The 13453-nt window shown below is 43.7% G+C and overlaps 1 protein-coding gene across 1 annotated transcript in view; it reads right to left on the bottom strand.

Moving 5' to 3' along the window:
• GDPD5 (glycerophosphodiester phosphodiesterase domain containing 5) overlaps nucleotides 1-9654 on the bottom strand; it is a 76474-nt gene extending 66820 nt beyond the window's left edge. Inside the window, exon 1 of the mRNA XM_029284614.1 lies at nucleotides 9538-9654. Coding sequence (XP_029140447.1) covers nucleotides 9538-9654 — 117 coding nt within the window. The remainder of the gene's footprint in view (nucleotides 1-9537) is intronic.
• Between the last annotated feature and the right edge of the window lie 3799 nt (nucleotides 9655-13453).

The following is a 13453-nucleotide window of genomic DNA, read 5'->3' as shown; positions in this document are numbered from 1 at the left end:
GAGGGGTGGGGGTGAGAAGGGAGGGATTCAAAGGACCTGTGTTGTGTTGCAAAGGCAAATAGCAAATGCTTGAGGTCCTGCAGGATGGGGGGGGGGGGTGTCTGCAGAATTAATCGATCAGAATAGAGCTGGAAGGGACCTTGGAGGTCTTCTAGTCCAACCCCCCCAGCTCAAGCAGGAGACCATTTCTGACAAGTGGCTGTCCGGTCTCCTCTTCAATTAGGAATGGTGCACTGATCCTGCTGGATCTCCAAAGATCTGAGGGAGATTAGAATTAGAATAATGAGAATTAGAACAACAGAGTTGGAAGGGGCCTTGGAGGTCATCTAGTCCAACCCGCCGCCCAAGCAGGAGTCCCCACACCATTTCTGACAGAGTCCAGTCTCTTCTTGAAAGCCTCCAGTGATGGAGCACCAACAACATCTGAAGGCAAACTGTTCCATTGGTTTATTGTTCCCACTGTCAAGAAATTTCTCCTTATTTCCAAGGTTGAATCTCTCCTTGATCACTTTTCATCCGTTATTCCTCGTCTGGCTTTCTGGTGCTTTGGAGAATAGCTTGATCCCAACTTTTCTTTGTGGCAGCCCCTCAAATATTGGACCACTGCTGTCCTGTCACCCCTCGTCCTTCTCTTCATTAAACTAGACCAGGGGTAGGCAACCTTGGCTCTTTTATGACTCGGGGACTTCAACTCCCATAATTCCTCAGCCAGCATGGGGGAACTATGGCCCCTTCATGACTCATGGATTGCAACTCCCAGAATTCCTGAGCCAGCATGGGGGGAACTATGGCTCCTTCATGACTTGGGGACTTCAACTCCCAGAATTCCTCAGCCAGCATGGGGGAACTATGGCCCCTTCATGACTTGCAGACTTCGACTCCCAGAATTACTGAGCCAGCATGGGGGAACTATGGCCCCCTTCATGACTTGTGGACTTCAACTCCCACAATTCCTGAGCCAGCATGGGGGAACTATGGCCCCTTCATGACTTGGGGACTTCAACTCCCACAATTCCTGAGCCAGCATGGGGGAACTATGGCCCCTTCATGACTTGTGGACTTCAACTCCCACAATTCCTGAGCCAGCATGGGGGAACTATGGCCCCTTCATGACTTGTGGACTTCAACTCCCACAATTCCTGAGCCAGCATGGGGGAACTATGGCCCCTTCATGACTTGGGGACTTCAACTCCCAGAATTCCTGAGCCAGCCATGCTGAGGGGAAAAGGAGAGTTTCCAAGCAGAGCCATGTTGGCTCAGGAATTCTGGGAGTTGAAGTCCACAAGTCATAAAAAAGCCAAGGTTGCCTACCCCTGAACTAGACGTACCCAATTCCAGCAACTGTTCTTTGTATGTTTTAGCCTCCACTCCCTGATCATCTTTTTTGTTCTTCTCTGCCCTCTTTCTAGAGTCTCAACATCTTTTTTACATCATGGTGACCAAACCTGGTTGCACTATTCTAAGTGGGGTCTTACTAACACCACGCAAAATGCTACAGATCTAAAAAAAACACATCGAGTCCATATTTCTTGACGTTGCCAAGCTTGAGAACTGATCTGGACATAAAGACAAATTTCCCAACAGTGGGAACGATTACAGATAGTCCCTCGACTTACAAACAGTTCGTTTAGTGACTGTTCAAAATTACAACGGCACTGGAAAAAAAGTGACCTAGCGGCCATTTTTCACACTTAACGACCGTTGCAGTATCCCTGTGATCAAGTGACCAAAATTCGGACGCTTGGCCACTGATTCATATTTATGATGGGTTGCAGTGTCCCGGAATCATCTTTGATCCCCTTTTGTGACTTTCTGAGAAGCAAAGTCAATGGGGAAAGCCAGGTTCACTTAACAACCGTGTGACTAATTTCACAGTTGCAGTGATTCACTTAACAACGGTGGCAAAAAAGGAAAAAAGTTGTAAAATGCAGCAAAACTCAATAAAAGGTCTCAATTAACAACAATTATGGACTCAATTATGGTTATTGAGGGCTACTTGTCATCAGCGGGAAGGGCTTTCCTCCAGAAGTTGTGGGGTGCTCCATCTCTGGAGGTTTTTAAGAAGAGACTGGACGGCCATTTGTCTGAAATGGTATGGGGTTTCCTGCCTGAGCAGGGGGTTGGACTAGATGACCTCCAAGGCCCCTTCTGACTCTGTCATTCTGCTCTCCTTCCTTCCTTCCTTCCTTCCTTCCTTCCTTCCTTCCTTCCTTCCCTTCTCCATCACTGGAGGTTTTTAAGAAGAGACTGGACAACCATTTGTCTTAATTGGTATGGGGTCTCCTGCTTGACCAGGGGGTTGGACTAGATGACCTCCAAGGCCCCTTCTGACTCTGTCATTCTGCTCTTCCTTCCTTCCTTCCTTCCTTCCTTCCTTCCTTCCTTCCTCCCCTTCTCCATCACTGATGGTTTTTAAGAAGAGACTGGATGACCATTTGTCTTAAATGGTATGGGGTCTCCTGCTTGACCAGGGGGTTGGACTAGATGACCTTCAAGGTCCCTTCTGTCATTCTGCCCTCCCTTCCTTCCTTCCTTCCTTCCTTCCTTCCTTCCTTCCTTCCTTCCTTCCCTTCTCCATCACTGGAGGTTTTTAAGAAGAGACTGGATGACCATTTGTCTTAAATGGTATGGGGTCTCCTGCTTGACCAGGGGGTTGGACTAGATGACCTTCAAGGTCCCTTCTGTCATTCTGCCCTTCCTTCCTTCCTTCCTTCCCTTCTCCATCACTGGAGGTTTTTAAGAAGAGACTGGATGACCATTTGTCTGAAATGGTATGGGGTCTCCTGTTTGACCAGGGGGTTGGACTAGATGACCTCCTAGGTCCCTTTTGACTCTGTCATTCTGCCCTTCCTTCCTTCTTTCCTTCCTTCCTTCCTTCCTTCCTTTTCTCCATCACTGGAGGTTTTTAAGAGGAGACTGGACGACCATTTGTCTGAAACGGTATGGGGGTCTCCTGCTTAACCAGGGGGTTGGACTAGATGACCTCCCAGGTCCCTCCCGACTCTCGTCATCAACTTCTTCTGAGAAGCACTGCTCTAAAGGAATGTCCAAAGTGTATTTTTTTAGCGCTAGCTAGAATTGGGAGATAACGGAACCAGATAACATTATCAGAATTTGGTGTTGAGGCGGGGGAGAGAGCAAGAGACTCTTGGTTGATTTTTGAAGTGGAATTCCTACAGTCAGGAAAACTCAGGGTGAATTTAGCCCAGGCTGGTATATTTTCAGCACTGGGAAAAGGGCAGAGCCAAAAACAGAATGCAAGGAAGGTGTCTTGGCCCACGGCCCAGGGAATAAATAACCCACCTCAACATCTTTATTGGAGCAAGGCGATTCGCTCAGCCGCCCACCCTCCCTCCCCTCAGCTGCCTTCCTCGGGTCTCAAGTTAAGCGGGAGGGCTGCCAAATTATTTGCGGATGCCAAATGTTGTGCTAAGCTTTAAAATATGCAAATTTTATTCCTAATCAGCATCCGAGGGCCGTTTTTAGAACAGGAGGCAAAAAGCTGCATTGGGGGCCTGAGTTTGTTTGTTTTTTCATTTAGCGACTGTTCAAAGTGATGCTACTTAAAAAAGTGACATCATCATCATCATAATAGAATAGAAATACAGAATAGAATAGAATAGAGTAGAGTAGAGTAGAATAGAAAAAGGAAAGATGGAGAAGAGAAGAAGAAAAGGAGAATAGAATAGAATAGAATAGAATAGAATAGAATAGAATAGAATAGAATAGAATAGAATAGAATAAGGAAAGATGGAGAATAGAAGAAGGAAAGGAGAATAGAATAGAATAGAATAGAATAGAATAGAGTAGAATAGAAAAGAATAGAAAATATGGAATGGAATGGAATAGAATAGAATAGAATATAAAATATGGAATGGAATGAAATGGAATGGAATAGAATAGAAAATATGGAATGGAATTAAATGGAATGGAATAGAATAGAATAGAATAGAAAATATGGAATGGAATGGAATAGAATGGAATGGAATAGAATAGAATAGAATAGAATAGAATAGAATAGAATAGAATGGAATCTGGAAGGGACCTTGGAGGTCTTCTAGTCCAACCCCCCCCTGGGTTTAATTAATGTTTGTCTAACTCAGGGGTAGGCAACCTTGGCTCTTTTATGACTCATGGACTTCAACTCCCAGAATTCCTGAGCCAGCTATGCTGGCTCAGGAATTCTGGGAGTTGAAGTCCATGAGTCATAAAAGAGCCAAGGTTGTCTACCCCTGGTCTAACTTGATCCAATTCTTTAAGTATGTACTTTTATTCCTGGCTGGTCAAGAATCAGCTTTTGGACCCACATCGTAGCTCAATTTATCCATCTGGGGAGAGACACATTTTGGGGGAGGAAAAAGCCCTTTCATAAAAGAAAAGCTATTTTGTGTAACTGGCATGTTTTTTTTTTTAACAAACCGTTGCAATTAGCGACAAAGATCTGAACAAAAAACGCTTAAAAGGTTTCCTGTGGTCTGTCTAACAGGGGGGAAAAAACAGTCCATCAGGGTAATTCGCTGCTCTCTGGGAAAGCCATTAATGATTTAATTTAAAATGGGTTTTGCAAAGGGCAACACAGCTTGTAGTATTTGCTGCTGCGGGCTGGCTGTAGGGCCCTTTTCCTCGCACTCCCACACAAATACACACACACACACACACACATTTGTGGCAAGAGGAAGCTGGCTTTTAAACACTCAAATCTTGGCACCCGAGTCGTCTGGAAAAAGAATGAAAGATCTTTGCCCTTTTATTAGAAGGAGCCTTCGCCAAAGCTTCTGCCTTTGGCAGGTTGTCCTTGACTTACAACGATTCATTTAGAGACGGTTCGGAGTCGCAACACTACTTTAAAAAGTGACTTACGACCGGTCCTCGCACTTATGACTATCACGGCATCGCAAGTGATCAAAATCCGGGCGCTTGGCAACCAGCACCTATTTACAATGGTTGCAGCATCGTTATATGACCACCATTTATATTTATATTTATATTTATTTATGCATTGATATGACCACCATTTGCGAACGTCCCAGCCAGCTTCCGACAAGCAAAGTCAATGGGGAAAGCCGGATTTGCTTAATGACCTCGTGATTCATTTAACAACGAACCAAAGAGAGAAGCAACCTAGAACAAAGGAGAAACTTCCTGACAGTTAGAACAATTAACCAGTGGAACAACCTGCCTCCAGAAGCGGTGAATGCTCCAACACTGGAAGTTTTTAAGAAGAGACTGGACAGCCATTTGTCTGAAATGGTATAGGGTTTCCTGCCTGAGCAGGGGGTTGGACTAGAAGACCTCCAAGGTCCCTTCCAACTTTATTATTATTATTATAGTTATTTGCTTAACTGTAGTCCTACTTTTGGTCGTAAGGAATGCTTATAATAAAATTGCTAGTCCAAAGACATGCTGGATGGTTTTTGGTTGCCATAGACAACAAGGCTCTCTTCCTAGAGTGTCTCCTGGAACAGCAGCCTTTCAGCAAACCTCAAATGCATGTTTGTTTGTTTGTTTGTTTGTACAGCCTGTGATCGTCAGCTATCCAAAAAGAGCTAGAGGCAGCAATACGGACAAGAAATCAACATTTTCAATGGATTGAAAGCATGTTTGAGGAACCATTCAATGGTCCTAATAAACTGTTTTTCAACCTGGGCAACTTTGAGTCGGGTGGACTTCAACTCCCAGCATTCCCCAGCCAGCACGCTGGCTGAGGAATGTTGGGAGTTGAAGTCTACCCGTTTCAAAGTTGACAGATTCAGCCTGTCAACAAAGTTGACAGATTCAGCCTGTCAATTCCACTGGAAGTCACTGGAAGTTTTTAAGAAGAGACTAAACAGTCACTTGTCTGAAATGGTATAGTTCTCCTGCTCAAGCAGGGGGCTGGACTAGAAGACCTCCAAGGTCCCTTCCAGCTTTATTCTATTCTATTCTATTCTATTCTATTCTATTCTATTCTATTCTATTCTATTCTGTAATTCTCTTCTATTCTGTAATTCTCTTCTCTTCTCTGGTTTATGGGTTTATTTGGGAACAAAAGGGGAAAATTCAGGTTTTTGAGTGCCAGCTCTGAAATCTGAATTTCTCCTTTTCGATCCTAAATACGGTAGCTCCGAAAAATTCCATTTCTGGCTGGTTTTGCCATGTGCACCTCAGACTCCTGAAAGATTTAGCACAGGGGTCTTCAAACTTGGCCCTTTTAATGACTTCTGGACTTCAACTCCCAGAATTCCTGAGCCAGCAAGGGGGAACTATGGCCCCTTCATGACTGGTGGACTTCAACTCCCAGAATTCCTGAGCCAGCATGGGAGAACTATGGCCCCTTCATGACTTGTGGACTTCAACTCCCAGCCTGCTGGGAGGGAAGGTGCCTGTCTGAGGAATTCTGGGAGTTGAAGTCCACAAGTCATAAAAGGGCCAAGTTTGAAGACCTCTGATTTAGCATAAGAAGAAGTCACAGGAGGACAGCCATAGTCTACTAAAAAATTAGGAATCTGGAAGTGCCTTTTCCAACTAACCCGTTTTATTCAAAAGCATCAGCTTTTGTAAGCTGCAATTTCCTCCGGTTTCAGGGTAGCAAAGAAACCTTGAAAGATGCTTGTGTGGTACAAAAATGACTGGCTATATAGAGTGTCCTCTTATTACCGCTATAAATTGAGATGCAGGAGGAGAGACAGCTGGGCTATCTCCTTGCCGATCTCTTGAAATATTAATTAAATCCAGCATGTATATAGAGCCATCGGGAGAAAAGAGAACCCTTGAACCGTTTATTTTTTAAAAAACAACAAAGTTTTCCGACCCTTCTTTCTATTAAAATAAATCTTGCTTGGAGGAAATGTAAATGTTCTTCTACTCTCCAGCTTTTAGCCTCTTGCAAATAACATTTTCGGATAATTTGCCGTTTTAAAACCCCCTCGGAAGCTACTCCTAATTTTTGAAAGCTTTTGCACCAAATATAAGGGAGGTTTTGGGGCTGAAAACCAAGAAGGATGCAGAGATGGGGTGTCTAAAAGGAGCTTCACTCTTAGAGGACGAAAAATTAAATTATGGTAAATCAAACAGAATCAATGGTTCAAAACGAGGCAAGGAATGTTATAGCTTTGGGCACGAAAACTTCCTTAAATTGTTCTTCTGATAACTAGCATCACCAGGAGTAAAGGTTTGATCATCTCAGGTAGTGTTTCTCAACTTTGACACTTTTATGACTCGTGGACTTCAACTCCCAGAATTCCTGAGCCAGCCATGCTGAGGGAAAAGGGAGAGGTTTTCAAGCTGAGCCATGCTGGCTGAGGAATTCTGGGAGTTGAAGTCCACCAGTCATGAAGGGGCCATAGTTCCCCCATGCTGGCTGAGGAATTCTGGGAATTGAAGTCCACCAGTCATGAAGGGGCCATAGTTCCCCCATGCTGGCTGAGGAATTCTGGGAGTTGAAGTCCCCGAGTCATGAAGGGGCCATAGTTCCCCCATGCTGGCTGAGGAATTCTGGGAGTTGAAGTCCACAAGTTATGAAGGGGCCATAGTTCCCCCATGCTGGCTGGGGAATTCTGGGAGTGAAGTCCACCCATCTTAGAATTGTCAAGGTAGAGAAACATCAATCAAGCGAAACTCCAAGGCAGGAATACCAAAACATTAAAGTCCATTTTTAAAACCAACACAATTAGAACATAGAATAATCGAGTTGGATGGGACCTCGGAGGTCTTCTAGTCCAACCCTCTGCTCATGCAGGAGGCCCTATATACCGCTTCCAACAAATTCTGAATTCTTAGATGTGCAGAGGGTAATTGGAGAAGAAATCAACAAATAGATGCTTGTTGAAAATTCGGAGGCATTTCCACAGCTTTGGGCTCAGTCACTTATTTCCTTATTTTAAAAAAACTACAGGTAGTACTCTTTAACATGTCACTTAACAACGGCAGTTCCAGAAGTCTCCAGTTACTGCCATTAAGCGAGAACCTCATGTATCTACAACAGGGGTCTTCAAACTTGGCCCTTTTTATGACTTGTGGACTTCAACTCCCAGAATTCCTCAGCCAGCGTGCCTGGTTGAGGAATACTGGGAGTTGAAGTCCACAAGTCATAAAAAGGCCAAGTTGGAAGACCCCTGATCTACAACTTCTTCTTTTTATATATATATATATATAATATTTTATTAATTTTCCAATTTTACATTTGAATATTTAAAAAGCAACGTGGTGACTGGGTTACAATAGTTCAATAACAAAATCTTAGTGCAAATCTCAGGTTACCACATCAAATATTTCTTCTTCTTTTCCCTTAACATTTACTGCCTCATTTTCAGGTTAGTACATTTCTAATTATATCAACTCAATAAGAACATCATTATTACATTTATCAATAACTTTTTAGCTTATACATATCTTAATTACATTCAATCTTCATAAACAATCCATATCCTGTTATTGATTTTTACTCACTTTTTAATTTCTTATCAATATTCCAATTTAACCTTTGATATTTATAATTTTCAGACTTTGGGTAACCAAATTTTGCCTTATCTCACTTCACAACAAACTGTAATATCCAAAATACATATTTTATCTGCCGGTATTTGAATATAATCTTGTTCCATTTCCTAAAAGTTATCCATTTCCCATCATACTAAATCATCTTCTTAATAACACAATGTCCCCTTTAGTAAATCAAAACCATTATATATATTGCCTGGGTTAATCAATAAATCATATTCATAATATTTAACTTTCTTTTCCCTTTTAAGTCTAATTTTTAAATATTAAACCAATAAAATCCTTGTTTTCAACTGGTTTCCAAATATTATAAATCTAATAACCAAAATTCCCCTTATCTCAACATCTCCCTTTAACCCTCTAATTGGCAATATAAAACCCACTCTAATGAGTCAAAATCCCAGTTTTTTCAACCTTATTCTAGCTTTTTTCCTTTGCCAACTAGGCTTCTATATCAACAACTTCTGATTCAGTCAAATCAACCGTCCACAGGCACATATAAACAACATCTACCTACCATTCACAAGAGAAATTCAAAAAGCTGAAAGATCAGGACATCTCTTCACCAGCAATCAACACCCAGATAAGCAGAGATTAACACCAGGATTAACCCAGGCCTAGACCAACAATCCACCAATAAACAATGCCCCAAGCAAGGAACTTCCTATTCAGACGAACAAGCTAACAGTAAACCACAACCTAATCAAGGAACAACCAAGAACATTCTCATCAACCCTGACAAGCCAAGCCATTTGTATATAAGCAGAGAGCAAACACCGCCGCCCCTTCTAGCACTGATGATGTTACCTAGTTGGGTAATGAGACGTCTGCAAAAAAAACACAACCAAGCTCAGAGAGCACCAAGGACCCCACAAATGTAGCTTCCATTGGTTAATTGTTCTAATCTAGTTGATTGCAACCCAGCTTCCGGTCCCAGGTCACAAGCATCTGCAATCCAGTTTCCTGGCACTTAGGCTTTATTACCAAATCAAGGTCTCAGGCCCCAACGTCGGGACTCGCCCATACAAAAATGGCCATCCCGGCCCACCAGTGGCTCACCTTTGTGGTGTCATCATGTGACCGCTGGTATCGCTTCCACCGGCATCCATAAATTCCCGTCAGGCATGACAAACACAACTGGGGCTCGTAATATTGGAGTGGCTGGTGTTTAACCATGCTCTTCCAGCTGGCCGGATGCAAATTCTCAGAGGTCCATCAGGGCTTGTGAGACCCCTGCAAAAAAAAAAAAAGGGAAGAAGAACTGGGTTAAACCCTGGAGCAACTGAGTTAAGAGAAACATCTCGTGAACGTACCACCGCTTTTCATCTGTCAAGGATCTCCAGACTTGGCGACTTGAAGAGGTGTGGACTTCAACTCCCAGAATTCCCCAGCCAGCATGGCTGGCTGGGGAATTCTGGGAGTTGAAGTCCACATGTCATGAAGGGGCCAAGTTTGGAGACCCCCTCATCTAAGTCCTGCCATTAAGAAGGAGGACAAGGAAGAGGATCCATGACTGAAATTAGCTTGTGGGGGCCTCAAGAGACTGGACAACCATTTGTCTGAAATGGTACAGGGTTTCCTGCCTGAGCAGGGGGTTGGACTAGATGACCTCCAAGGACTACTCTACTATACTCTATACTCTATACCAGGGGTAGTCAACCTTGGCTCTTTTATGACTCGTGGACTTCAACTCCCAGAATTCCTGAGCTAGCCATGCTGGCTCAGGAATTCTGGGAGTTGAAGTCCACGAGTCATAAAAGAGCCAAGGTTGATTACCCCTGCTCTATACTCTCTACTTTCTATTCTATTCTATTCTATTCTACTCTACTCTACTCTACTCTACTCTATTTCATTCCATTCCATTCCATATTGTCTGCCCCTCCCTCTCCCACCGGGCCGCCAATCCAAAAAAGATTGGTGACCCCTGCGATGGGCCGTACCTATCCACTGGAACGCTTAAATCCAGGAATATTTCACAAGGTTCAATCCTGGCAACAGGACCAAAGTTGGTTTAAACCCCGAGACGTTTTGTTGCACCTCCAAATAACCACCTCTTCAGTCGAAATTAAATTTTGGGTAGGCAGAGTGTCAGCGAGTCGTCGGAATGGACCAGTTCTTGCCAAGGGGGGCTTCTCCCCAAAATTACAGTCGGATGAGTGTAAGACCCCGCAAAGGGCTGTCAATGCGGGCTGCTTGCCGAGCCCCGGAAATGTAGCTCAAGTGACCTCAGGGGCAGAGGATGGCCATCATACCTTCAAACCGTCGCTAAGCGATCGGTCGTAAGTCGAGGACCACCCATTGTGGCTTAAAGTCCTCTCCCCCTAGTGTACGCTCTCCGAGGAAACGGGAGGGGGAGAGCTGTAACTGCAGGAACGGAGCTGATCCCAATGTTTTTCCTTCCACGTTCGTGGAAATGTTATGCTGCGTTACGAAAGGACTTCCCACGTGTATCTCAGCCTCCTCTTTTGGGGAGAGGGCTCCCTGCAGCTCTGGAAGGCAGCTTATGAATGATTCAGGCCGTGGCTGGTGAGCATTACAGGCACAGAAATAAAAGCAGGAAGCAGGATGGGGAGAAATAAATTATTCACCTTTTGCAATGGGCACCAGGGGAGGGGGGGGGAGGTCGAATGGGGAGGCAGAGAGAGAGAAAGAGAGAGAGAGATGGCTAGATAGTAATATGTAGACAGAAAGATATGGATAGATATGAATAGATGAGAGAGAGAGAGAGAGAGAGAGAGAGAGAGAGAGAGAGAGAGAGAGAGAGAGAGAGAGAGATAGTAATACGTAGACAGAGAGATATGCATAGATGGATAGATATGAATAGATGAGAGAGAGAGAGAGAGAGAGAGATAGTAATACGTAGACAGAAAGATATGGATAGATGGATATGAATAGATGAGAGAGAGAGAGAGAGAGAGAGAGAGATAGTAATACGTAGACAGAAAGATATGGGTAGGATAGATATGAACAGATAAGAGAGAAAGAGAGAGAGAGAATAATAAGAAGACAGAAAGATATGGTTAGGTGGACAGATATGAATAGATAATCGAGAGAGAGAGAAAGAGAGAGAGGAATAGATAGATAGATAGTAATAAGTAGAAAGAAAGATATGGATATGATAGATATGAATAGATAATAGAGAAAGAAAGAGAGATAGTAATAAGTAAACAGAAAGATATGGGTAGGTGGCTAGATATGAACAGATTAGATAGAGAGAAAGAGAGAGAAATTGCTAGACAGACAGACAGACAGACAGACAGACATAAGTAGACAAAAAGATATGGGTAGATGGATAGATATGAATAGATGAGAGAGAGAGAGAGAGAGAGAGAGAGAGAGAGAGAGAGAGAGAGAGAGAGAGAGAGAGTTCTGTAGAGCTCTTTATCTTTTAAAAGATAAAAAGAGAGGTAAAAGTTATCCTATCACTAAAAGGACCGTTGCAGAATAACAGAACAGACTATAACAGAATAACAGAGGTGGAAGGGACCTTGGAGGTCATCTAGTCCAACCCCCAGCTCAGGCAAGAAACCCTGCACCATTCAGACAACTGGCTGTCCAATCTCTTCTTAAACACCTCCAGTGTTGGTTGGACCAGTCCACAAACACCAGACATGAGTGACACGGCATGTCACACGTAGGCAGGACTAAACTAAACCTGGTTTGCAGCCCAACACTTCCTCCCAAAAAAAGTGTTGGAATTCCATCAGCACAGCCTTTCCTAATGGGGACACCCCAACTGGACCAGCACTACAACTTCCAGAACCCCCAGCTGGCTGGCACGGCATTCTGGGAATCGTAGTCCAATGCATTTTTTTTAGAGGATACCAGTTTGGCAGTGCAGATCCCACCACATTCAATGCATCAATAAGTTTTGCTACTGAACGGAATTATCTTCCCCCCCCCAAAGGACACTTCATGGTTAGGTAGTCCTCAACTTATAACAGTCCATTTAGTGACCGTTCGAAGTCACAACGGCCCTGAACGAAGCGACTTAGGACTGTTTTTCACGCTTAACGACCCCAGGGTCACGTGATCAAAATTCAATTGACTCGTATTCAAGATGGCCGCAGCATCCCCGGGGGTCACGTGATCCCCTTTGGCGACCTTCTGGCAAGCAACATCAAGGGGGGGAACCAGATTCGCTTAACGACCGCATTACTAAACAACTTCACCAACTCACTTAGCAACGGTAGCAAGAAAAAGGTCGTAAAAGGGGAGCAAAACCCGCGTAACAAACTGCCTCGCTTAGCCACGGAAATCTGGGGCTCAATCGGGGTCGTTAAGGCGAGGACTACCTGCATTATTGCTAACGAGGCGAGGAGGCCCTTTTTCCCAAATCCCCTTTTAGTCCCTCTTGACGATTAATCTATTAGCAGTTCACACAACAGATGTTTTTACAGCTACCAGCCCCGAAGGAAGTTTCTCCTCTTGCCAATTTTTTGCTGTCTGGATCTTTTCGCTTCTGATTCGAAGCCAAGACACTTTATACATCGTTGACACGGCCAGGGAGACAAGGACTTCAGTTGCCAAAAGACAAGCCAAGATAACCTCCGTGGTATTAATAGAAATGCCCGGAAATGTGTCGTCTGGATTCGACACATTCATCTGGATTCAAATCATCATGGACCACGCTTGGTCCAGTTTTGGTCTCCACAATGTGAAAAAGAGGTTGAGACTCTGGAAAGAGTGCAGAGAAGAGCAACAAAGATGATCAGGGGACTGGAGGCTAAAACATATAAGGAACGGTTGCTGGAATTGGGTATGTCTAGTTTATTTATTTATTTTATTTTATTTATTTTACAAAATTTATATGCCGCCCTTCTCCCCATGGGACTCAGGGCGGCTCACAGCATGTTAAAACAATATACAGAATTACCCCTTCTAAAAACCAATTAAAATCCAAATATTAGTGGCTGTGGCTATTTAAAATCATTAAAAATTGTCCCTATTTAAAATTCACCCTAGGTCAGGCCCG

This window comes from Protobothrops mucrosquamatus, unplaced genomic scaffold, assembly GCF_001527695.2.
Source record: "Protobothrops mucrosquamatus isolate PMUCROS unplaced genomic scaffold, P.Mucros_1.0 scaffold765, whole genome shotgun sequence".
Lineage (NCBI taxonomy): Eukaryota > Metazoa > Chordata > Lepidosauria > Squamata > Viperidae > Protobothrops > Protobothrops mucrosquamatus.
The sequence above is the reverse complement of the archived record's forward strand: the minus strand, read 5'-3'. Positions and strand labels throughout refer to the sequence as shown.